Source organism: Schistocerca serialis, chromosome 5 (assembly GCF_023864345.2).
Source record: "Schistocerca serialis cubense isolate TAMUIC-IGC-003099 chromosome 5, iqSchSeri2.2, whole genome shotgun sequence".
Lineage (NCBI taxonomy): Eukaryota > Metazoa > Arthropoda > Insecta > Orthoptera > Acrididae > Schistocerca > Schistocerca serialis.
In genome coordinates, this window is record NC_064642.1 from 634,729,856 (window position 1) to 634,757,560 (window position 27,705).

The 27,705-nt window shown below is 44.0% G+C and overlaps 1 protein-coding gene across 1 annotated transcript in view; it reads left to right on the forward strand.

The window, feature by feature from the left end:
• LOC126482113 (uncharacterized) overlaps window positions 1-27,705 on the forward strand; it is a 166,363-nt gene that overhangs the window by 130,766 nt on the left and 7,892 nt on the right. The window contains exons 4-6 of the mRNA XM_050106088.1: window positions 2,299-2,813; window positions 6,940-7,038; window positions 17,013-17,438. Of these exons, the coding sequence (XP_049962045.1) occupies window positions 2,299-2,813; window positions 6,940-7,038; window positions 17,013-17,438 (1,040 nt within the window). The remainder of the gene's footprint in view (window positions 1-2,298; window positions 2,814-6,939; window positions 7,039-17,012; window positions 17,439-27,705) is intronic.

A 27,705-nucleotide genomic window follows, 5' to 3' on the forward strand; every position in this document is an offset into this window, starting at 1 on the left:
TTTAGAAGTAAGGAGGGCAGCAATCAAGTGATTTACGAACATATAGTGCATACATTTTAACTTTTTTGTTTTTAAATGGGATTTGAGTGTGCAGGTCAAGCAAGTGCCGCAATGGAGAGGAATGACGCAGGGGAAGTATGTTTTGTAACAAATGTCTACTCTCACTGTGGATAGCTTTCTTATCTGAGGAGAAGCTGTGGGTAAAACTTGCGATGTACCACGAATTCCTGTGTTATTCATTCTGACACGCACACACACACACACACACACACACACACACACACACACACACACACACAAACACACACACTCACACTCACACACAAACTAATTGTCATTCATCTTTAATCATTCTGAAAGTAGAAGTGATCCAAGACAAGTGTTTCATTCAACAGTTTAGTTGGGTGCTAATGTTGGTGATAATGTGGGGGAGATGGGGGCGGGCAACAGATGGCAGGATCGTGAGGGTACCAGGTAATGTCTTATTGCAGTCAGGTGTAACGGTGTAAGGAAGATTGGGAACCACTGCACTAGACCAACGCGAGCATCTCCAGAAATTACGTTGTCGTGGGCTGTAACGTATGGCCCCCGGATGTGTAATTTCTGAAGTTGCTCATGTTGGTCTAGTGGATCGGTCATGGAGGCGTGCTCAGATAGCCGAAGTGATCAAGGCGACAGCTCGCGATAAGTGGGAAATTCGGGTTCGAGTCCCGGTACGGCGCACATTTTCATGTGTCCGAAGCAGCTGACGTCAATGCATAATAGCAGATGTGAATGTATTCCGTAACTAGTGACACATTGAAACGTCCCCTTAGAAAAATTTATAAATGAGAGTGCTGGAAAACCGCTGCGTGATTTGTTTTCCAAACAGCTGAGCAAAACTGAACGTACTCAGACATTTCTCTCTTTACTTATTCTGATCAACACTAAACTGACACATAATATTTTTTTAGCGCAACGCAATGTGACTTTCAGTAATCCCTACAAAAGAATGGCCCTGACTAACAATAACCTATACCTTTCATGAATCACTTACCTCACAAAAATCTTCGTTACTCGAACTACTGCAATACAGCGAGCGCCAATACTGCCAGCTAAATAAAAGATTCTAACTACTGAAGGCACTAACTACTGATAGGCATAGTTAGCAAATGAAAGATTTTGTTAGAGAACAAACAACGTATTTACCTTAATAGTGTTCAAAAGACATAATACATATATCAGTTCATGACATCCAGTCTTACAAATTTCCTTTTTCTGACGGACACACGTCCAGATCGTCCGCTCTCAAAACTCCGCCATCTCTCTCCCCACATCCACCACTGCCGGCGGCTCACCTCCAACTGCGCAACGCTGCGCGCTGTTCACAGCCAACTGCCCAACACTACAATAGCAAATATTCAAAAAAAAATGTTCAAATGTGTGTGAAATCTTATGGGACTTAACTGATAACGTCATCAGTCCCTAAGCTTACACACTACTTAACCTAAATTATCCTAAGGACAAACGCACACACACCCAAGCCCGAGGGAGGACTCGAACCTCCGCCGGGACCAGCCGCACAGTCCGTGACTGCAGCGGCCTAGACCGCTCGGCTAATCCCGCGCGGCAGTGAATATTCCAACAATGCCAGCCAGCCACAGACTGCACACAGCACAGTCAGTGATTTTCATACAGAGTTCTACGTGGCGTTACCAACATAAAAACCTAAACAGCCTACTTACATAGCCCCCATGCTCCCCACAAAAAACTTTACAAATTGTTTTGGGCAGCGCCCAATAATTATTTGCAAATTTTTTAAATTAACTATAACAAATATATCAAATGCACGCAGTTATTGATACAATGTTCGTCCAAATCAAAAATTGTTCTCATAAAGACAGTCCTGATTATTCATCACAGTAGTAATTACATTGCACAAAGTCTGATCAGTAAAAGAAAATTCACACGGAAGTAGTGCATTTCCATGCAGTCTTGAAGAAGTAGTGTTGTCCTTCCAACGGAAAGCCAGTGCTGACTCTTGACATGCAGACAGGTAATGAGCCACAACGGAAGAATATTGGTAGGTAGGTCATCACAGAGCAGACCCACTTTAGTCCTGGTAGAGATTATGGTATTGGTGGCCCACCAAAGATGCAGACTCACTGCAAAACTGCCTACTTACAACATGTCTAAATAGTGAAAAATGTACATGCGACTTCTGGCAGCCGTGCAATTTTAATCTTTAAGGGACGCTGTTCCCATGTGTTCAGTACCTGCACGTACAACGAAGTGATTAATTTGTCCTTTTAATTTCAGGAAACAATCTGACCGTGTAGGTACGGCTTCTGAAAGAACGAATGACAGTTCACACGTGGAAAGGGAGTGCTCTGCAGAGAAACCGAATGCCTCCATGGATTCACATGTAGGAAATAATGGAGCGTTCAGTCCACTGACACCTCATTACGAATTCCACCTACCGAAGACTGTCAACAAGCCTGAAGGCAGCGGGGATTGCTCTGGTGGACAGAGAGCCGTGCTACGCGCAGAAGCCGTCGCCAGCAGTCTTCAGGTGGCGACTAGCCCGACGGTGAGCGGACAGTGTGTGGCGGTCGCGATGCGACAGGGAGGCAGCCATGTTGCGGAATTCAGCGGAGACCACGGAGAAACACTGACGGAGCGGTCCAGCGAAAGTCACGAGGTGGTGAGCGTGTCCAACTCCAGAAACGTTCACCTGGGCGGTGTCAACTACGTGCTGGGCCCGCTCAGCGTCAACCACGTGCTGCAGCGCTCCAGCGTCGAGAGGAGCATCAGCGTCACCAAGCCGGACCAAGGTAAGGGATGGGCAACCGTTAAACATTTTCTGGGGATCACCAGTCTACTGACTGGTTTGATGTGCCAGAATGAGATTTTTTCACTCTGCAGCGGGGTGTACGCTGACATGAATCTTCGTGGCAGATTAAAGCTGTGTGCCGGACCGATGCTCGAACTCGGGACCTTTGCCTTTAGCGGGCAAGTGCTCTACCATCTGAGCTATCCAAGCACGACTCACGCCCCGTCCTCACAGCTTTACATCTGGCAGTACCTCGTCTCCTACCTTCCAAACTTCACAGAAGCTCTCCTGCGAACCTTGCAGAACTAGCACTCCTGAAAGAAAGGATATTGCGGAGACATGGCTTAGCCACAGCCTGGGGAATGTTTCCAGAATGAGATTTTCACTCTGCAGCGGAGAGTGCACTGATATGAAACTTCCTGGCAGATTAAAACTGTGTGCCGGGTCGAGACTCGAACTCGGGACCTTTGCCATTCGCGGGCAAGTGCTCTACCATCTGAGCTGACTCACGCCCCGTCCTCACAGCTTCACTTCTGCCAGTACCTCGCCTTCTACCTTCCAAACTTGATGTGGTCCACCAGGTCTTCTACTCCTGTAACATGAAAGTGATTTAAAAAATGTTGGTAAGTCGCGAAAGTAATGCAGACCCAGATGGTATTGAATCCTTTGTTGTGTTCATATAGATGTTTCTGGTGTGAAAGGATCAGCTCATGAACTGGCCAGTCTGGAAGTCCTTGAATAGGCAGAGGTCAGGAGTGGGCAGATCGTGGGTTAACCTGGAAAAAAGGGGATACACTAAAGAAAACAAAACCCAATGTGACTGTCGGGAAGAACAGACTGTTAAACATACTCTTCAGTATCGACTGTGTCCAGCCACCTGCACAGAAAATGACGTGCGAGTCCCTTACACGTTTTACTGACTGTTTCTGACCACCTTGTATAACTAACCAAACCCAATAACTGCACTAAACATGAACAACACTAATACTCTCTAATGGCCGTTGTAACTCTTGCAGGGAATTACAACTCTAATCATTTACATATCTGCCGATGCTGTGTACATGAACGAAGTTACATTGAGACTTGGCTGTGTCTTCCCGGTGCTTCATTTTTTGTCAGGCTGTGTACAATAATAATCTTGCCAATACTGCCTAACATACAACATTTTTAGTCATTATTTCATATCGACATTGTGTGTGTGTGTGTGTGTGTGTGTGTGTGTGTGTGTGTGTGTGTGTGTGTGTGCGTGTATGCGTGCGTGCGTGTGTGTGTGAGAGAGAGAGAGAGAGAGAAAAAAAGAGAGAGAGAGATCTTTTTTACTAATGTAGGATACTACAGAAACTGAGATGATATTGCTGTAAATGTCGTAATTTTTGTTATTTGGAATGAATCCATATGGTTTTCATTGGTGTTTGCATATTTGAAGCGTTTCAAAGTTGTCTAGTTTCTTTCCTGTAGGTTGGCTATGTAAAATGCCGATACTTGTGTTAATATCACAAATAGTATCATTCTCCATATACTACGTTATATATACTCTTTGCATTTAATACAGTTTTCCGGAGGCTGCTAATATAATTTCAAGAGGTGTGTTGTAACAATGGTACTTCGTCAGATCGCAAAAGTTTTAGAAACTTATTTTTAACACTAGGGTTGCTCTAAAAGAACAGAATGTGGGAAAACAGACGTCATTGAAAACAAGGGAAAACAAGGTCTACGGTGATTACAAGCTAAAGGCACGCATTAGATGTATCACAAACTAGCTTTATGGTGTCCAGACATCTCGCTGTTTTTTGGAATGCGTTCTGGGTGACCAAACGATACAGTTCTGAGGATGGCTTCCTTAGCGATTAAATCAACTTCTTCACTGGAAGAATGCTGGTAAGAGCCTTAATCCAAAGAAATCATATTTGATCTCGGATTTTACACTGTCTGCATTGTCAAGTTATAGCTAACATTACTTGTCTTGGAACTCCACTTCTTACGCTTTATAAGATTCAAAAATAACATCATACCTTATAAAATCAAGACCACGAGAACCTTGAAAATATCCTCCTCTTACATGTTTCAATGCACCTACAGTTTCAGCAGCAAAAAAGGAAATTTCTTTCATTAATTGGAACATTTTGAAGCAAATGTTTGAGGAAAGAGAATGGCAAACCAAAACTGTCTTCCTATGTCGTTCTAAAAAGCTCAACGTAATATGTAAAATGTCTGATCGTTTTTCATATCTTATATCAATATAGTGAGTGTTTTCAAATGTTTTTGACAAATTAATGTGCAGGAGAGCAGCGACCCATGTCAGTACACATAATTAGTTGTCACACTTGACATCTGGCATTGCGAAAGAAGAATCCACAGAAAATGTAATTTATTCTTTTGTGTAAGAGGCACTGACAAGGCTAAACGGTAGGTTGAGGACCACAGATATTTTCTTGATTTAACTATAGCATATAATTGCGTATACCCTGCAATAATCTTGCACAAGTTGTAACATTTTGTGACTAAGCAACAAGCGAAACAATGGTTCACTTTGTATCTGGAAAGTAGGGAGCGGTAGTCCAGTTTCAACAAATAGGGAAGAGGTTTAAATCTGACTGGGGTTACATAATGCCGGTGTCACCACGGGATTCGGTTCAGGGTCCTTTGCTATTCTTCATACAAATCAAACATTTTCCAGTAAACATGACAGATGACCCGAAACAACATATAAGATGCTGTTAATGATGGGCATGTTTGCTCGATACTAGTCCCTCATTAAATAAATAGAAGTAATATTCGTTGGTCAGCTTACGTCAGTCTCTTGTAGCTGCCTAAACGGTGGATATTTGTCAGAGGACAAATAAGGTAAAATCAAATAAAGCAAAAGGTACATGTAACGTAGTTGGTTACACACGTTGCTAATAGTGCACGGGAATGTATTATAGTGTACTGCTTCTCACGACGTTAACAGGATTCTCTGTTTATTCTTTCCATTATATAAATTTACCACATGGTATCCCTATATCGATATCCCTGCTATACAATGCTTTTGCATCGTCTTTATGACACAGAAATGAGAAAGAAATATTCTTAGTTACAAATGAAATGTGGTTCAAGTATTAAATTATATTTTAGTGAGAAGCCTGAAAGCTCCTGACAAACGTTTGCAACATATTGAGACATGGACAGCTAAGCTTGCCTGCTGTGGGCATTTCTCTTACCGACTTCAGTATCTCCGTATGAAGCAGAACCTGATTTCACATCTTTCCATCTACCAGTGCCCCACTGATACATTCCAAATTATTCAAACGCTCTAAAGCATGTCGTGCCAGACTAGCACTCACTGGAAAAGGCGCACTGGGGAGGAACGGCTTCGCCACAGCTTATGGATTGTTTTCAGAATGACCGTTTTGCAGAAGAGTGTGTGCTGTTTCCAAAGTTTCTGACATTTTATATTATGATCCTGGCCGAGACTCGAACTCGGAACCTTGCCTTTCGAGAAACAACCTCTACTCCGTGTCTAACAAAGCTTTTGCAATATCCTTCTTCCAGGAGTGCTAGTGTGTGGAGGGAAACTTGTGAACTTGGGAAAGTAGAAGGGTGATGTGGTCGGGACCAATACTTCCCAAGGCAAGAGACAACGTTTCAGTTTCGTTTCCGATCCAGCACATACAAAATTTCCAAATAGCTTGCACCCCACTGCTGGATGTAACACTCATGCTTGGATACTAATACCTTCATCATACGTTACGATGTAGCATGGCCGGCCGAGGTGGCCGAGCGGTTCTAGGCGCTACAGCCTGGAACCGCGCGACCGCTACGGTCGCAGGTTCGAATCCTGCCTCGGGCATGGATGTGTGTGATGTCCTTAGGTTAGTTAGGTTTAAGTAGTTCTAAGTTCTAGGGGACTGATGACCTCAGAAGTTAAGTCCCATAGTGCTCAGAGCCATTTGAACCATTTGATGTAGCATGATAAGAGTGCAAAAGAAGCCACTTACAATCTTTCACATAATTCTGTGGCAAGAACATTTTTTATTACTTCAGTATTAATAAAATAACTCTTTATTGTGTGCCATAAGAGAAAAATGATCGCCACGAATGCAACGTTTCGTCTTTGGGCTCATCCTCAGAAACGCTATCTGTTACAGACAGCGAGCTGTGTCTGGTGCAACGCGAGGAGTGGGGAGCGCACCCGACAAAGGAAGAACACACGCCTCTGCCCGAGCTCATCTCCAGAGTGATTATCTGTGAGTATCCTCCTCCATAGTGGATCCGTCTATCTCAAGAATCACTTGTTTTCCCTCGTGGGGGTGGAAACTCTTTCGGAGATTCGCAGGAAAGCCATATAACTTACGTCACTCACCGCTGTCATAATATGAATCTAGTACGAACATAACATTTCCAGAGCGTGTTTCTTGACTTATTTGTAAACTGAGTCGCGTTTTACCTGTATTGTAACTTACATTTCCTTTTCGTTATGTTTGGTACTTCTTGTACTGCAAAATATTAGTAAGCGAATTTATACGCCAGTATGTCTGCAATCTTTGATATGTGGCGTTGTTAACTGTCATTATATAGATCTTTCGGAACTTTAGAGGAGAGCCTTCTCTTTTGTCTATGTTTATTTCATATTTGTTACATATGATATCACACTCCTATAACTGAAAATATACTGCTTACTAAGTGCTTAATTATCTTATTATTTATACGCATAGAAGATTATTTCAAATACCAGATACTAAAGATTTTCTAACAAGCCTTTAGTACAACTATTTTTAGAGTTGTACTTTAAAAGATTAAATTCTCCTGGGCTCTGTTCCATTCACCCGTTATGCATTGCAATTACAAACAATATGTGTAGAACATCTATAATATTGTGCCCACATCTCACATTTCAATATCAGCACAGTCATAATTCAAGGAGAATCTCCCAGTTACATTGCTATTAAACTGAATGATTAATCATGATCACAAAACGGCAAATGGAGAGTGGAATAAACTGACTTTTTATAGCCCCTCCCGTGTTGATCACAAAATCCTTATATGAAATACGCAATGAGTTTGATAGATTTATGGAACAGACTACGTAGAATACCGGCTCTCTAAATTAATTGAAGACGATTTCTTCCAGTGATTTTCATTTAGTCTCCATGAACACTTCTGCTATTTTTTCATTTGAGCTGTTCCGACCTGTTACAATACCGGCAGTGTTTTATGAATTCTTTCAACTTATTCCTTCAATCATTAGTGTCCTACCAGTAATCTCTAAACTAGATGCCGAGAACTCCAGCCGTCTAAGCAAGCCGGATAAAGATTCTAATACTTCGTATCTTTCCCAATTTCAATATGGTGACCACGAAGTAAAACCTTTTTAAAGCCAAGATCGCGTAAATATTTCTTCATTTACAAACAACCTGTTTCGACAGACTTCGTTGTCATTTTCACGTCTGTAACATAGTGCATAAAAATGGAATATATCGCATGTCATGAGTTATAATTTTTGAGATAAAAATTTTAGTTTGGCATAACAAGAAACAGAAATGGAACTGTACTTTTACATATCTTCAAACATTTTTTTGTTATAAAGTGTGTTCATTTTGATTTACATCTCACTTCAAGTTGTCATGTAGGTAAAATTTATGCACTGTGTTAGAGACTTGAAGGTGACACCACGAAGTGTTACTAGAATGCACTTCAAGTTGTCATGCAGGTAAAATTTATGCATTGTGTTAGAGACCTGAAGGTGACACCACGAAGTGTTACTAGAATGCAAAAGAAAATAATTTTCGAGTCTGCGTTAACATTACCTTATTATACAGCATGTTACACTTATGTGGGATAGAACAGGATGTAATGTTTTAAGATAAATACAAAAAGAACTCACACATATGACGTACCGGTACTCCTGATAATGGCAAACTAATATATCTTCTGCATTATTTCGCTTACGCTTTTTTCATATATTCTGCTGTCTGGCACCAGACGACTTGAACCAATAAATTAGCTACTACATCAGATATACATTCAAACATGTGTAATTCGTAAACTTAAGATTTGTAAACAATACAGAAGCTTATGGAATAAAGGTGACATCGTTTGATTGGATTGGCCACTAATGATTAATATTACGCATGAACAGAGCAAGCAATCATTATTAGTTACTGTTGTTGTTGTTGTTGTTACTGTTGTTTTTGCCGTGGTCTTCAGACCGAAGATTGGCATGGTGCAGCTCTTCACGCTAGTCTGTCCTGTGCAAGTCTCTTCATCTCTGAATAACTGTTGCAACCTGCATCCATTTGAACCTGCTTACTGTATTCAGGCGTTAGCTGGGATAGATACCGGGGAAAACATCAGACAACGCCAGAAGGCCAATACCTTGGATACTTCGAGTTGGGGAGTACGGGCAGCCACCGTTTCTCTAATAAAAGGTTTTTTTTACCTTTATTCATTCTACAACGTCATTAACTTGATTTTAAAATAATAAGTAAACATTTGTTATCATGAACAGCAAGAGCCTCAATACAGTTTCTCAATGAAAGTTCCTGAAGCATTATTTAACCAACGGTCTCTTGAATAATAGTAGGTCAAATAACAGCTCTCAAAATCAATTTACAACGCTTAAAACTCAAAATCCCTTTTGAAGCAAAGGAAAAAAATACAAATTGCATAATGCAAGGTTAAATAAAAGATTCTAACGCTACATGGCAATCACCTGTGATCTCTAAAGGCAATAAAATATTGATCACAAAATTTTAATTAAGACAACAACTTAAATGCAATAAAACCCCGTAGCCTCTACGATGCGCACAGTATCACAAAATATTTTCCTTCTTTTTAAACATTTTACACCATAAACCTCCCTACATGTGATGCATACTACACCCAACGAATTATGACAAATAATTAAGCATAGACGTTATCTTTAATCTGGTATGCAAATCTTTTCCTTTCAGAATAAATAAAAAATACACAAATCAACTTAGCTCATTGGTTACAACCGTTAAAAAAATAAAATACAATACATATCTTTTGATTTCGGCGTGGTCGTGCGCTGTTGTGAATCGTGCTGTCCTTCAGGATCACAAGCGGCAAGGAAAAGATTTTCCACGATGTACAAAACGTTAATACGGCGCAACCAACTTGCATTCTGGGATTATATGTCGATACGGACGCGGCTCGCAAATCTTAAAACGGCCGAGGGGGTAGATGCGGTACTACTGAACACTTCGACTTACCGCACCGCACCAAACAGCAGTATGGTGGGTAGACAAGAGGCAAATCAACAATTGTTGCAAGGAAACTTCAGCAAAGGCAGTAAGAAAATATGTGGGGCTTTAAACTCTTGGGAGGGCCACACCAAACCACAGAATTACACCCGAAGCTAAAGTATGAAAATACTATCGGTGATTTCGCCAGGAGAAGTAGAACCGTAAAATACCAAAAGAAGTGAAATGCGATTAACTCGATTCATAAGCGTCCGACTGAATAGCTCCACACTCGTCTTTCCATTACTATAAACACTTAACGGTACCTCCAAAGTTCAGTCGTGGACGCTACCAGAGTGTCAAATTACTCGTTATAACTGTAGATAACAGAGTTTAACACGCTGGGGGCCGACTTAGGTTTCTTAATAAGACAAGGAATCATTCGGCCCCTCACTTGGATCCACCTTCGACCCAAAACATTTACTTTGAAGCAGCTAAATAGATGACAATGCCGATATCAGCGCTCTCCTCCCAAGCAGCGCTCTTGCTGGAGACTGCAATACCGAAGCGGAGCTTACACCACTCACAAGTCTGATACACGCGCCAGCAACGTGCACCTTTTTTCGAATTCTCATGTTCACCTCATACACCAAACTTGCCATAATTCTTCGTCGGAATCGAAGGGCAGAACCAATAAATCACTTCTCAGCCCTTGAATAACCACACGATGACCGCCATCGGGACAACACCGGCCCTCTACACTACGATCTTCGAGCCCACGGCGTCCCCTGCCAAACGACTGCTTGCACGGGGCCCCACCGACCAAACGCCCTTGCCCTCCGTCACAGACTTCGCTCCTCACCCCCAGTCCAGAGTAACTCACAGCAACCCCTTTCTTCTTCGCTCTGTCGCGTCGCGGTGCAGGTGAAGCCAACTCGCCAAAGATATGCGGCGACCGGAGACTCCAATCCGATCTTGATATTTACAGTGCGGCGAGTACTGAGAAAGAGGATGATTTCAAAAACAAAACAAAAAATTTAAAAAGCGAGCCGTAAAGGCTCAATTCCTTGGTGGGTGTGTAATTCAGAGGTTACTTCTGTTTCCTTTCTTGGGGATTTGTGCAATTTTCCAGTCTTTAGGTACAGATCTTTCTATGAGCGAGCGATTGTGTATCATTATTAGATAATGAGCTATTGCATCACCATACTCCGAAAGGAACCTGAGTGGTATGCAATCTGGACCGGAAGCCTTACCTTTATTAAGTGATTTAAGCTTCTTCACTACACCAAGGATACTATTTCCAAGTTACTCGTGTTGGCAGTTCTCCTAGATTCGAATTCTCAAATATTTACTTCGTCCTCTTTGTTGAACGAATTTCGGAAAACCTTGTTTATTAACTATGCTTTAGTGGCACTGCCATCAGTTACATAACCATTGTTATCGAGCAGTGAAGGTACTGGTTGCTTCTTGCAGCTTGTGTACTTTACATATGACCAGAATTTTTGGATTTTCTGCCCGACTTCGAGATAGAGTTTCGTTGTGAAGTTCGCGCTAAATTTAGAGTTCCTATAAAATTTCGCCAATCTTTTGGATTATGCGTTCTTTTAAATTTGGAGTGTTCTTTTAGTTGCTTCTGCAAGAGTGTTCTGACATGTTCAGTTTACCAGGAGGGGTCAGTACTATCGCTTATTAATACGTGTGGTATGTATCTCTCAATTGCGGTCGATGCAGTTTCTTTGAACTGAAACCACAACTGGTCTACTCTTACATAGTCAGATCGGAGTGAGTGGAGACAGGAGTCTCGCGAATTTTTATCGGCTTTTTAAATAGATGTACTTTGCGTTTATTTTTGATGGGTTTGGATGTGACGGTATTCAGTCTCGCCTTGTGGTTACTAATCACCGAATCCGTCATGATGCTCGCTATTTGTTCAGAATTATTTGTTGCTAATAGGTCAAGTATATTTTAGCAACCATTAACACTTCGAGTGGGCTTTTGAACTGACTGTTCGAAATAATTTTTGGAGAAAGTACTCAGTACAATTTCGGTCAACGTTTTATTCCTACCGCCGGATTTTAACACGTATTTTTACCAACATATCGAGGTCAGATTTAAGTCACCACCAACCAAAATTGTATGAGTAGGGTATCTATTTGAAATGAGGCTCAAGTTTTCTTTGAACTGTTCAGCAACTGCGTCATCTGAGTCAGGGTGTCGGTCACACGAACCAACTACTAATTTATTCCGATTGCCAAGCATAACCTCTGCCCGTATTAACCCCACAGGAACTACCTATTTCAATTTCAGTATAAGATAAACTTCTTCTGACAGCAATTAACACTCCAACACCGACTGTATTTAATCTGTCCTTTCTCAACACGTTTACGTCCTTTGAAAAAAACTTCAGCTAAAATTATTTCCAGCTGTATTTCTGTACCTATAGCGATATGAGCTACAGTGCTTTCTATTAGTGGTTGGAGCTCCGGTTCTTTCCCAACACAGCTACGACAATTTAGAACTACAATATTAATTTTTTCTATCTCTACCTTCCTGCGTTTTCCCTGCGACGCTGTGGACTGATATCCTTTCTGTAGTTTCCCGAGACCCTCTAACCTAAAAGACGACCCAGTCCCTTCCACACAGCCCGCACTTCCCGTGTAGTCGCTTCCTTTGTGTAGTGAGCTCCTGATGTATTAATCGGAACCCGGAAACCCACCACCCGATGGCGCAGGTCGAGGAATCTGCAGCCTACACGATCGGAGAACCGCCTGAGCCTCTGATTCAGACGCTCCTCTTGGCTCTATACCCAAGGACCATAGCCGGCACTGTCGATGATGCTGCAGATAGTGAGCTCTGCCTTCATCTCGCATGCAAGACTGGCAATCCTTACCACTTAAGCTACCCGGCTGAAACCAGAGAGAATCCCTTCTGATCCTAAGTGACAGACATCGTTCATACCATGAGCCACCTCCCACAGTTGGCTGCACTCTGTGCTCTTCATGGCATTCGGAGGCTCACTTTCCACACCTGCAACGACTTCACATGGTATGCACAAGGAGTGCACACTGGACTCCGTCCACTCCTTTCAGTCATATCCCTAAGGGCAACCATTACGCAGGTAATGTTGGAGCTCCCAACTACTAACAAACTCACCCCCTGTGAAAGCCCAGACCTTGCGGCTCGAGAGGCTTCCTCTGGAACAGGGTGAGCATCTGCATCTGTCTCTGGGAAATCATCAGCCGCAGCTATCACCTGAAGCCTTACCGTCTGAAGAATCGAAACGGCCTTCCGAACGGCCTCCCAGAAAGTCTTTCGATGCCTGTCAGACTGTAGAACGACTTCCCACTCGAACACTGGTGAGGGGTGAACGTTAGTACAAGCAGTAACCAGGGGACACGTGGCACGTACTCCACATCCTTCGGATTTGCACATCCAGCCCCCACAATGATGCCCACTGGCAGCAGGTTCAAGCTGTCTGATGAAGCCAACACAGCCTGGAGCTGTGAGCGAACGGTCACCAACTCAGCTCGCATGCATACTCAGCAATCACAGTCCCCATCAATACTAAAAATGGCTTAAGATATACACTAGACAGTTAACAAAGGCAGAACTGTGTTTGATAAATAAACTTGCACGAAATTAACGACTTTAAACTAAAGATTACTCAAACACACAAGATATTACAATATATATATATATATATATATATATATATATATATATATATATATATATATATATAAACTTGTAACTACACAGATAATTGAAAATATATCGGTTATGTTTGAAGCTCGTAAAAATATGTAAGAAACGGTGCACTCGCAGGAATGCGAGGCACTGTCTCACTGACGGTCTAACCGACACTGAGATATGCAAACCACAATCAAAACACCTAGGATACTAGGGACGATGTAAACGTCCATAACAACGGCGGTACTTTACGCTACATCGTCATCATCAACATCATCATCATCATCATCATCGTCATCATCATCATTTAAGACTGATTACGCCTTTCAGCGTTCAGTCTGGATCATAGCCCCCTTATAAAATTCCTCCATGATCCCCTATTCAGTGCTAACATTGGTGCATCTTCTGATGTTAAGCCTATTACTTCAAAATCATTCTTAACCGAATCCAAGTGCCTTCTCCTTGCTCTACCCCGACTCCTCCTACCCTCTACTGCTGAACCCACGAGTCTCTTGGGTAACCTTGCTTCTCCCATGCGTGTAACATGACCCCACCATCTAAGACTGTTCGCCCTGACTGCTACATCTATAGAGTTCATTCCCAGTTTTTCTTTGATTTCCTCATTGTGGACACCCTCCTGCCATGGTTCCCATCTATTAGTACCTGCCATCATCCTAGCTACTTTCATATCCGTAACCTCAACCTTATTGATGAGGTAACCTGAATCCACCCAGCTTTCGCTCCCATACAACAAAGTTGGTCGAAAGATTGAACGGTGCACAGATAGCCTAGTCTTGGTACTGACTTCCTTCTTGCAGAAGAGAGTAAATCGTAGCTGAGCGGTCACTACATTAGCTTTGCTACACCTTGCTTCCAGTTCTTTCACTATGTTGCCATCTTGTGAGAATATGCATCCTAAGTATGAAACCATCCACCTGTTCTAACTTTGTTCCTCCCATTTGGCACTCAATCCGTTTATATCTCTTTCCCACTGACATTACTTTCGTTTTGGAGATGCTTATCTTCATACCATAGTCCTTACATTTCTGATCTAGCTCTGAAATATTACTTTGCAAACTTTCAATCGAATCTACTATCACAACTAAGTCATCTGCATATGCGAGACTGCTTATTTGGTGTTCACATATCTTAATCTCCCCCAGCCAGTCTATTGTTTTCAACATATGATCCATAAATAATATGAACAACAGTGGAGACAGGTTGCAGCCTTGTCTTACCCCTGAAACTACTCTGAACCATGAACTCAATTTACTGTCAACTCTAACTGTTGTCTGACTATCTATGTAAAGACCTTTAATTGCTTGCAAACGTTTGCCTCCTATTCCATAATCGCGTAGAACAGACAATAACTTCTTCCTAGGAACCAGGTCATATGCCTGTTCTAGATGTATAAAGCATAGATACAATTCCCTGTTCCACTAGTAACACTTCTCCATTACTTGCCGTAAGCTAAAGATCTGGTTCTGACAACCTCTAAGAGGCCTAAACCCACACTGATTTTCATCCAATTTGTCCTCAACTAATACTCGCACTTTCCCTTCAACAATACCTGAGAAGATTTTACCCACAACACTGATTAAAGAGATACCTCTGTAGTTGTTACAATCTTTTCTGTTTCCATGTTTAAAGATTGGTGTGATTACTGCTTTCGTCCAATCTGCTGGAACCTGTCCCGACTCCCACGCCATTTCAATTATCCTGTGTAGCCATTTAAGACCTGACAGTCCACTGTATTTGATGAGTTCCGACTTAATTTCATCCACCCCAGCCGCTTTATTGCACTGCAATCTATTAACCATTTTCTCCACTTCCTCAAATGTGATCCTATTTCCATCATCATTCCTGTCCCATTGTACATCGAAATCTGAAACATTACTGATCGTATTTTCTCCTACATTGAGCAACTCTTCAAAATATTCCCTCCATCTGGCCAAGGCATCAACAGGATTCACCAGCAGTTTTCCTGACCTATCCAAAATACTTATCATTTCCTTCTTACCTCCCTTTCGAAGACTGCTAATTACACTCCAGAATTGTTTTCCAGCAGCTTGATCCAAAGTCTCCAACCTGTTTTCAAAGTCTTCCCAAGATTTCTTCTTGGATGCTGCAATTATCTGTTTGGCTTTGTTTCTTCTTCAACATAACTTTCTCTGTCTACCTGAGTTCTAGTATGTAGCCATTTTTGATGCGCCTTCTTTTTCCTTTTACAGGATTCCTTGACTGTCATTCCACAAAGCTGTTTGCTTCATCCTACCTTTACACACTACTGTTCCAAGACATTCTTTAGCCACTTCTAGTACTGTGTCCCTGCACCTTGTCCATTCCTTTTCCAATGACTGTAATCGACTACATTCAACTAACTGGTACCTTTCTGAGATCAGTGTTATGTACTTGTGCCTGATTTCCTTATCTTGAAGTTTCTCCACTCTTATCCTCCTACATATGGATCTGACCTCCTGCACTTTAGGCCTCACAATACCAATTTCACTGCAGATTAAATAGTGATCAGTGGCCTCAAAGAATCCCCTGAATACACGTGTGTCCCTCACAGCCTTCCTGAATTCCTGATCTGTTATTATACAGTCAATGACAGATCTGGTTCCCCTGCCTTCCCAAGTATACTTTACGCTACACTGTTACTAAAATGAAAGGCTGTGCCTAGTAAGTGCTCAAACACGAAATTAGAAGAATAAACTAGTAATTACACAGACAGCGGAAAACAAGTCGTCATTTTTGAAGCTCCTACAAATATGCAACCAACAAACGGTATAATCGCCTTATTAGCAGCGGGATCGCGAGGTACTGTCCTACGGAAGGTCTAACCGACACCCCCTTCCGACGAAGAGCCAACAAAAAGTGTAAAACAAGTTAATGGTAGGATGCATCGTTTCACACTGAAAAAGCTGCTGGATTCGTATGTCTAAAGTAAATGTTCCATGACATTTTACTACAAAAATACAGCGACTGGGCCGGCCGGTATGGCCGAGCGGTTCTAGGCGCTTCAGTCTGGAACCGCGCGATCACTACGGTCGCAGGCTTGAATCCTGCCTCGGGTATGGATGTGTGTGATGTCCTTAGGTTAGTTAGGTTTAAGTAGTTCTAAGTTCTAGGGGACTGATGACCTCAGATGTTTAGTCCCATAGCGCTCAGAGCCATTTGAACCATTTTTACAGCGACTGGTCGCTGTATTTTTATAGTAAAATATCATTATCCACGGTAACGGAGCTCAACAGTCCACATAAAATAGACAAATTGTTATGGTAACTGTTCTATGACGCCACGATCACGGTGTGCTTTTTGACCAGGTCACACGGAGACCAGCTGCGGCGCGTCGCTGGAGCAGGAAGTCAGCCACGTGCAGCAGCTGCAGGTGCACGCGCTACACAGCGACTTGCTGCAGGACATCCGCTACAACTTCCTTGTGGGCGCCAGTGGCTACGTCTTCGAGGGTCGCGGCTGGCAGGTCAGGCCGGCCGTAGCGCGCGGCTACGACGACACCAGTCTGGGGGTCGCCTTCATCGGAAACTTCAAGACGCAGCCCCCGACCCCGGAGGCCGTGGAGGCCTTCCACCAGCTGATGGCTCTGGGGGAGCGCGAGGGCCACCTGAGCGCGGACTGGCGCGCGATGGCTCAGTGCCAGGTGGTCACCACGGACAGCCCGGGCCGCGCGCTCTACCAGCTGCTCAAGGCCTGGCCGCGCTGGGCCGGGCCCTCGCCGTCGGAAACAGCAGGTCGGTCCCGCCAGCTGCATGAAATTCCGAGAAGTTACAATGGAAGTTCACCTTAAAGTATTTATTACCAATGAGATGTACGCAGGCTCGTTCTAAACCCCTGCATCGATTTCAGTCAAACTTGTTACAGATATTACTTACTACCTGAAAAGAAATACTGTGAGGTTAAGAACAAGCAAGCCGTGCAGAGACAAGGCACTGGAAGAGGTGGATAGACGGAAGGAAGGAGGACATGGACAGAGATGGGGGGGGGGGGGGGGAGAGGAGATGTGCAGTGAGAGGGAGGGGCAAAATTGACAGGAAAGACGAGGGGATGGAGAGAGAGGGGAGAGGAAGAGATCGGTAGAGAGAGAGGAAGGAATAGATGAACAGACAGGGGCGGAGGAGAAGGGGATGTCAGAAATTTGGGGAGGAGGAAATGGACATAGAAATGGGAGGAGATGTATGGATAGTGGGGAACGGAGGCGATATACAGTGAAAGGAAAGAGGAGGGTATAGAGAGAGAGAGAGAGAGAGAGAGAGGGAAGGAGGAGTGGTTGGGCAGGAGAGGGAGGGGAAGGTAGAGGGGGTGAGGTGGAAACAGAGCGGTGAGAAGGACATCTAATTTGAGAGTGGAGGAGGAGATTGACAGAGGACGAAGGAGTAGATGGATAGAGGGGGGAGCTGATAAACAGAGAAAGGAAAGAAGACGAGATGGGCTGTTATGCTGAGGAAAAGGAAAAAGAAAGGGAAGAAGAGGGTTGGGAGAGAGAGGGGAGGGAAGGAGATGGACAGAGAGCCTGGTGGAGGGAAGAGATTAACTAATAAAAAATTGGAATAAATACATACCTGTGTGACATCAGTTACTCAGCTTGTTCTTATGACAGTAAATTGCACTGTAGGGTGTGCTGTCTTCAGATTTCATTGTTAATCGTCTGTTCTGCTCTGCAGTATTTATGTGTTTAGTCAGATCGCGCCTTAAACAGGAAACCCAGTGAACAGTTGTGTAAAGGGGGGGGGGGGGTTGCTGTCTCACCTTCCTGGACAATTCGTGTCTATGCATTGCACACCCGTATTCACATTTGCCACTGCCACAAACGGTGTCCATATTGAGCACCTGAATGTAAGTTGAAAACATGAAGAGATGCTCTATCCACTATTGTGTGTTTATTTTCTATGCGCCTTGTAGGTTTTGTGCAATTGTCATCTAAAACCCCTAATTTACGTATGAATAACCTTATATGTCACTCCACTCCTGCCGGCCGGAGTGGCCGTGCGGTTCTAGGCGCTACAGTCTGGAACCAAGCGACCGCTACGGTCGCAGGTTCGAATCCTTCCTCGGGCATGGATGTGTGTGATGTCCTTAGGTTAGTTAGGTTTAATTAGTTCTAAGTTCTATGGGACTAATGACCTCAGAAGTTAAGTCCCATAGTGCTCAGAACCATTTGAACTAGCGGTCTCGCGGTTCCAGACTGCAGCGTCTTTAACCGCACGGCCACTTCGGCCGGCAATTTAACCTCAGTGTATTGCAATTACTACTCTTAAACATATACATAATCAAGAAAGTAATAATTACACCTTAAAGTGAGCAATAAGTGACAAAGTGGGGGAAACTACCAGTTATGAAAATTGTATCATACTTAAATCGGATTCAGACTGGTTTGGCAAAGTCTGCAAGTAACAAGTGGGACGGGTGTGAGCATCTCACTACGTCATTCTCGAAAATACTTAGCAGTGGATGGGTGTACAGTAATTAGCCCTATAGTGCAACAAAGACGTGTGAAAATTGCATTCTAATGAGAAAGTCTACTCGGTCATGGAAGGGCCTTCGAATCCTTTGTCAGGTTTTAAGTCTTGAAACTTAATCAACACTAGAAACTGCGGACTTAAAAACGTCTGTTGCCTTGCGCTGCAAGATATCTCACCATAGTTGATGAGTTGGAGCGCCGAGTGCTACTTACACCGGAGTCTCTTCCTAGCAGCTGGTCATCAGCCACCCTGACGGCTGATCCTCAGAAGTATGAGGGCCACTCCAAAAGAAATGCACACTATTTTTGTAAAAATATATTTTTCATTCTGCATTTGTGAAAGTTTTACTGTGTGTAGATACATCCTTCCCGCTTGTTTTGAAACTTAGTTCAACCTGTTTCCGTGAGTGGCACCGTCACAGCATGTCTTCAAGATGGCTGCTACACTTGACATTCGTCAGAAGCAACGTGCTGTCATAGAATTCCTGTGCTGTGAAAACGAGACAATGGGAAACATCCACAAGAGGTTGAAAAAGGTGTATGGAGATGCTGCTGTCGATCGCAGTACAGTTAGTCGGTGGGCAAGCTGGTTACGTGATGAAAGCGGGCACGGCAATATTGAGAGTTGTCCTCGCAGCGCAGGCCTCGTACTGCACACACTCCAGACAATGTGCAGAGAGTTAACGAATTGGTGATTGCTGACAGACGCATCACAATGAACGAATTGTCACGCTACGTTGGGGTAGGGGAAGGAAGTGTTTGCAGAATACTGATAGTGTTGGCCTTAAAAAAGGTTTGTGCCAGGTGGGTTCCCAGGATGTTGACAGTGGCTCACAAAGAAACAAGAAAAACGGTATGCAGCGAACTTTTGGAATAGTACGAGAATGGTGAAGATGAATTTCTTGGAAGAATTGTGACAGGTGATGAAACATGGCTCCATCATTTTTCAACGGAGACGAAGAGGCAATCAATGGAGTGGCATCAAGCAAATTCATCCAAGAAAGAAAAAAAAAATTGAAAACCACACCTTCTGCTGGAAAAGTTATGGCTACAGTGTTTTTCGATTCCGAAGGGCTCTTGCTTGTGGACATCATGCCAAGGGGAACCACCATAAATTCTTATGCATATGTGACGACACTGAAGAAACTTCAAGCTCCACTGAGTCGTGTTCGACCACATCGGCAAAAGCGGGATGTTTTGCTGTTGCACGACAATGCACGGCCATACGTCAGTCAAAAAACCATGGAAGCGATCACAAATCTCGGATGAACAACACTGAAACACCCGCCTTACAGTCCTTATCTGGCTCCATGTGACTATAATCTCTTTGGGAAACTGAAAGTGTTGTGACTTGGCAAGACAGCCAAGCCACTATGAGATAGCCGAAAGGCACGCGTTTAAGCTCACGCGGGCTGGCGTGAGGTCTGGAACAGTTAAAGGAGTTGAGTCTAGTAAAAAAAGTACGTAGCTTCTGGAATACTTAACTTTAATCCATAATTGGTGAACATCGGTCTGACGGTACTTGCATCACAAGATAAATAGCAAATGATAATGGCGCCTTGCTAGGTCGTAGCAAATGACGTAGCTGAAGGCTATGCTAACTATCGTCTCGGCAAATGAGAACGTAATTTGTCAGTGAACCATCGCTAGCAAAGTCGGCTGTACAACTGGGGCGAGTGCTAGGAAGTCTCTCTCTAGACCTGCCGTGTGGCGGCGCTCGGTCTGCAATCACTGATAGTGGCGACACGCGGGTCCGACGTATACTACCGGACCGCGGCAGATTTAAAGGCTACCACCTAGCAAGTGTGGTGTCTGGCGGTGACACCACATTCCTCCCCCGCAAATCGGCGTACGGTTGTGTTATAAGGCTTCCGCCCGCCGTGGGGAGGACCCCATGTTGACTATGCGACGAGGTGGGGAGCCTAACAACAGGCGAGGCTGTGCCACCCGCACCCTGCCATTCGGCCCGAGGGGAGCTAGGAAACGCCTGAAAACCTACTCCAGGGTGCACGGCAACATGCGGTGTATGCGCCCGTAGAGAGACAGGAGGGGCCGAAGGATCGACCCCCATCGGGTCGGGGCACCCGACGGACGAAGACGCCATGTGGTCCGGAGCGGGCAAGAGTTCCATGTCGGAGGACAACTGGTCACGGGAAGCGATCGGCGGCGCGTGACCCAGGGAGGCGCCCGGCGGTTGCAGGGACGCATCCACTGCGGGCGTCGCCGGCGGGAGAACAGGCGGCGGCGCGTCGCCATGGGGCAAAATGGAAGGCAGCGTCGGTAACACCTGGGGATGAGGCGAGCCAGTAGATGGGTCCCCAGGGCGCTGACCGGATGGCACCGTCGCTGAAAGCAGACGGGGAGCGGCAGATCCCGTGCGACGACAGAGGCGCAGCTGATTGAGATGCCGACGCACCTCACCAGAGGCCCCCAAAGCCAGATACATAGCGCCGCCGAGGCAGCGAAGAATGCGCCCTGCGAGCCAACGCCGTGAACCTCGATAGTTGCGATAGTATACAACGTCGCCTGGGGCAAAAGCAGGTGTCTGCCGCTGCACAGGAACCTGATGCGGCGGATGTAGCAAAGACATCAAGGTGCGATGAGGGCGACCGTGAAGCAACTCAGCCGGCGAGCGACCATCTCGGGGCTGAGAGCGATACGTGGACAAAAAGAGCAATAACGCGTCCTCCCGAAAATGAGACTCTTTCAACATCAACATCTGTGACTTGAAAGTCGTGACCAAACGTTCAGCGGCACCGTTTGACTGCAGCGAAAACGGCGCCGACGTCAGATGTTGAATACCATTGGCCTTGCAGAATGACTGAAATTCTGCGGACATGAATTGTGGGCCATTGTCGGAAACAATAGTCTGTGGAAGACCTTCAATACAATAGATAGCGGATAACGCTTGGATGGTGGCAGATGACGTCGTGGAAGACATCCGGACAACAAAAGGAAAATTACTGAATGAATCTACCAGAACCAACCATCGAGCATTCCAGAATGGACCAGCAAAATCGATGTGTAAGCGTTGCCAAGGGGTAGTGGCTTTCGGCCATGCAAAGAATTTCCGCGGTGGTTCGGATTGTTGTTCGGCACACGCCATGCAAGAAGAGCACATATTCATAATCGCAGCATCAGTTCCGAACCAAGTACAGTGTTGACGAGCAAGTTGTTTTGTTCTCACTACACCCCAATGTCCGTGGTGGAGAAGCCGTAAGACAGAGGACTGTAACTAACGTGGGACCACGACCCTGGACTGATCATTATCAGAACGCAACAGCAAAACACCACGTCGTACAAAAAGTCTCTCCTTGTGAGCAAAAAATTGGCGAACCAACGGATCCCCGATCCGTGACTTTGACAAGGGCCATTGCGTAGCAACAAAACGCAGAACGGTAGCAAGGAGAGGAAGTCTCTCTCTAGACGTGCCGTGTGGCGGCGCTCGGTCTGCAATCACTGATAGTGGCGACACGCGGGTCCGACGTATACTACCGAACCGCGGCCGATTTAAAGGCTACCACCTAGCAAGTGTGGTGTCTGGCGGTGACACCACAGAAAGACTCTCTTCGTGGAACAAGGTTTGAAGATGATGACTCCCTTGTGCACGCTGCCAAACAGTGGCTCCAACAGGTTGGTCCACAATTTTACCGTGCGGGTATGCAGGCGCTGGTCCAAGATGCCGTAGGCAGTTGAGAGGGATGGAAATTATGTGGAGAAATGAAAATATTGTTCCTAAAGGATGTATCTACACACTGTAAAACTTTCAAACATGTAGAATAAAAGATGGATTTAAAAAAAAATAATGTGCATTTCTTTTGGAGTGACCCTCGTACAAGCGAGACTTCTGTCATGCCTCCAGAGTGAGAACTTCTGCTTCTCTACGTCTTCAAGTCCCGTGCATCCACTTTGGCATCTTCATCCAGAGTGCTCTGCACGAAATCCACGCAAAAGAATACTCCAACAATAAGAAGGCTCTGCTAAACATTGTCCAAAGTTAACTTTCTTTTAAACAATCCATCGCTCCACCTAGCAAATGTTTTATAAGTCAACCAATGGGCTGTCTTCTAGCGCATTCAATTCTGAGAAAGCTGTTTTCCTGTGTCCGAACTTTCTAGAATGTGGAACCCTTAACTCCAAATTACAGATATATTTTTAGAACATGCAATAGGCTTCCTTCCTATCTCATACCAAGTGAGGTACCGGTAGGCAAATCCACTCCCCCCCCCCCCCCCCTCCCGCTCCGCCCCGCACCACGAAAATGGATGGAGAAAAATGTTTCAGCAATAAACAGAAGTAGAGATCCGCACAATAAAGCAGGCATGAATATCTCCCGACCAGCCTGGCAGAACTTCCGTAGGAAAAGCGTTGCCAGTGGAAAAATAACATTCCAAACAAGTGTTCTTTGAGCAGAGAAACCGATTTGTAACAATAATTTATACTGCACTAGCCAGATGCGCGGTACAGTTCATTACACTGGCCTTATTTAGACCGACTCTGAGGCCCCACAACGCACGGCAGCGGCCAGTGCAATCTCGATTGCTTTCGTCACACCGGCGCCGAGACGGAAAGTAGCGTTCCGCATCCGCCTACCTTACATCCAGTGTCTAGCTCACTCTCGCTCCTTGGTTTTTAGAAGCTATGTATTCTCCTTGGGGACCTCTAGAAAGTACCTGCCAGTGGCTCCTGTCCTGTCCTTCCGCGACGACTCATCCAAGACCCCATCACCTCAATACAGCACGACAACTACACAACATGCTACTGATGCTACGGTCGCAGGTTCGAATCCTGCCTCGGGCATAGATGTGTGTGATGTTCTTAGGTTAGTTAGGTTTAAGTAGTTCTAAATTCTAGGGGACTGATGACTACAGATGTTAAGTCCCATAGTGCTCAGAGCCATTTGATCCATGCTACTGACTATGACGACAGAGGGAAATTAAGACACCTGTTAGCGGCTCCATCTGTGCCATCACTTTGTTGTTGTTGTGGCCTTCAGTCCAGAGACTGGTTTGATGCATCTCTCCATACTACTCTATCCTGTGCAAGCTTCTTCATCTCCCAGTACCTACTGTAGCCTACATCCTTCTGAATCTGTTTGTTGTATTCATCTCTTGGTCTCCCTCTACGATTTTTACCCTCCACGCTGCCCTCCAGTACTAAATTGGTGATCCCTTGATGCCTCAGAATATGTCCTCCAAGCGATCTCTTCTTCTGGTCAAGTTGTGCCACAAATTTCTCTTCTCCCCAATTCTATTCAATACCTCCTCACTAGTTACGTGATCTACCCACCTATCTTCAGCATTCTTCTGTAGCACCACATTTCGAAAGCTTCTATTCTCTTCTTGTCTAAACTATTTATCGTCCACGTTTCACTTCCATACATGGCTACACTCCATACAAATAGTTTCAGAAACGACCTCCTGACACTTAAATCTATACTCGATGTTAACAAATTTCTCTTCCTCAGAAACACTTTCCTTGCCACCACCAATATCACCCATATTATCAGCACCAGTACAAACTGGATACGAATTTTGATAAAATGATATACGAGACGTGTGACTCCTTTACTTGATTGATGTGTTTGAACCTCACCTAGCGACAGCGACACACATATACAAACACTGTGCAGAATATATCGACCTTTTAGTTTTGAAGGCTGAGAAGAACTCCTGCCACCTTCTTTGTAGCGGTTCCTCTAGAGCTAGTGTGGTTATCTCAAGACATCATTCTGACAGCAGTACTGTATACAACCTGGCTATATTTTGAAGGACAGTTCGGTAACATAGTATGCTAATGTAATTTATGTGGAGCCTACATGGGAACTATCAGAAGCTAGTTCATTTAATAATTCGTGTGCCTTAGGGAAAGAAACAATCATATTCTAATAGCAATAACAGTAATTATCTTTCCAGGAGTTTCGATTTCCAGGAGACGACGGTAGTATGGAAAGTTCTGCATCCACATGTTAGGGTTTCTTCCTCATTCAGGCTCATGTGAAAGTTGGTAAAGATCACTGCTTAAATGCCTTTCTGGGTGTTGCAGTTAGCCTAGTTTTGTCTTCCTGGTGCCTTATGGAAGCTTCACTTACGGGGTGGAGTAAAATCTCTAGTTGATGCACTTAATACTGGTCCTTATTTGTAAGTAGGCTTTCGTTGGATAGATGGTTTCTATCTATAAGAGCCTACCAACCTAGATTTTACAATATTTCCGTGAAGCTCTCCAGTGGGTTAAACAATCCTGTGACCATTTATGACGCCCTTCTTTGGGTACATTCAGTATCATTTGCTACACCTGTTAGCTATGGTTCCCACACGCTCGAGTAATGTTTTAATTTGGGACGCTTGAGTGATTTGAAAGTATTCACATTTGCAGACTGACTGCACTTCCCCAGTCTCCTACCAATGAGCCAATGTCTGCCACCTTACCTGCTACTGAGCCTATGTAGTCATTCCATTTCACATGCCTAAGAACGGTGAGACTCAGAAATTTGTGTGAACCGATCGATTCTAATTGTGAATACCTGATATTGTAGTGTATATGTGCAGACTGAAGAGACGCATGAAAATTTATACAAGGAATTTGAATCGCGGAGGGATGTGTGCTAGGATGGTCCGTGCAGTTATGCAAAACCACTGTGCCACTGTGGCGCAGTGGTTAGCGCATCTGCCAAGTGAGCACGAGACCTGGGTTTGAATCCCGGCCTTGGCACAAATCTTCATTCGCCACCTTCTATCTGCATATACACAAGATAGATGTTTGAGATTTGAAAAGGTCTCTTGAATCATATACTTTAATTTGATATTTTAGTAACAAGGCACTAGCTTTTTTTTCGTTTTATGAAGTTCATAAATTTATTTTTCTGTACTTCCAAGGGAAGCTGTCAATCTTTGTACCACTTAAAATCTTATCAAGATCTCACTGAAGTGGTGTGCAAATGTTATTAGGCAAAAATTCATTACAGATAAGTGTATCATCCGAGGCTGCAATAAATGTTGTCTCCCAGATCATTAATACACATCGTGGACAACAAACATCCCACCATACTTCTCTTGAGTTCTCTTAAGTTACTTTCAGCTCTTTCGACGACTCTCCAATCAGTACAACATGCTGCGTCTTGTGCTGCGTCTTGCCTACCAAGTAATTGTCTTAGTTACAAATTTTGATTGATGTCCCATATAATAGCACTTCTGTTAACAGAAGATGATGTAACGCGTCGTATACTTTTCGGAAGATTATAAATACTGCATCTACCTGATTTCACTGATCTACGACTTTTAGGATGTAATGTGAGAAAAGAATAAGTTGCGTTTCTCCCCAGCGATGTTTTCGGAATCGATGCTGGTTCATTCTGTTCAGAAACATGTTTTGGAATTCTAAATACGTGAACGAAAGTGTGGTTGGACGGTAGTATTGCGAACAGTTTTGTTTGCTTGTAGACAGGTGTGACCCATGCTTCTCTCCAATCAGTTGGCAAAGTTTTTATTAGAAGAACCTGCGGTATGTTATGGTTAAAATGAGAGCGAACTAGGAGGAACGTTCTGTATAGAAACTCTCACGGATCGTATGGTACCTTGGTATCTTCCTTAATTTTAGCAATTTTAACTGCTTCTCAACGCCACTGACATGTCTATATCATTCACCCTTGTAGTGATCCAAGAAGTACATCTACATTTTCCTTAGTAAAGGATTGTTAGAAAACGTCGTCCAGTGCTTCTGCTTTGCTTTGCTTATCTCAGTTACAATTCCTGTGTCATCCATGAGAGTCTGCCAAGTTTTATGGTACTGACTGCCTTTTCGCATAACCATAATTTCTTTGGGTTCTGTGAGAGTTCTTTCGACTAGATTCTGCTGCAAAGGTCATTGAGTGCTTCACTAATGGTACTCTTCACAGTCCATTCATTCAGAATCTTTCTATCTTTGGCCCTGTGTTCTGTTTTAACCTATTATGAAGAAATCGGTATTTTTTTAGTTCTCTATAGTGGTTGTATACTCTGAGGTTCAATATCAATACGACAGTGGCCTATCCTTACTTCCGTTTTCAAGCTCCGTCACAGTAATAATCAGGAAATGTAGCCCTCAGTAAACTTGTCGACAGATCACTTAATTCACATCTCTAAAGGCAGTTTATTTGGGAAGTTAGCTTTTCTCTTTTCACATCGTTCTTGTAGCCTAAGCATACAATTTTTTTATATGAAATCCTCTTTAATCCTATCAGTTCAAGGAGTACTGATCACTACGTTATAGATTGGTTCAAATGGCTCTGAGCACTATGGGACTTAACATCTGTGGTCATCAGTCCCCTAGAACTTAGAACTACTTAAACCTAACTAACCTAAGGACATCACACACGTCCATGCCCGAGGCAGGATTCGAACCTGCGACCGTAGCAGTCGCGCGGTTCCTGACTGCGCGCCTAGACTACGTTATAGACTGATCAAATTTCTCTGTGTACTAGATGTCATTGTATAACCACTCCCGCCCAAACTACTCTCCTACGTTGGTCTCACTGTATAGCTGATGTCAATGACGCTTCAAGC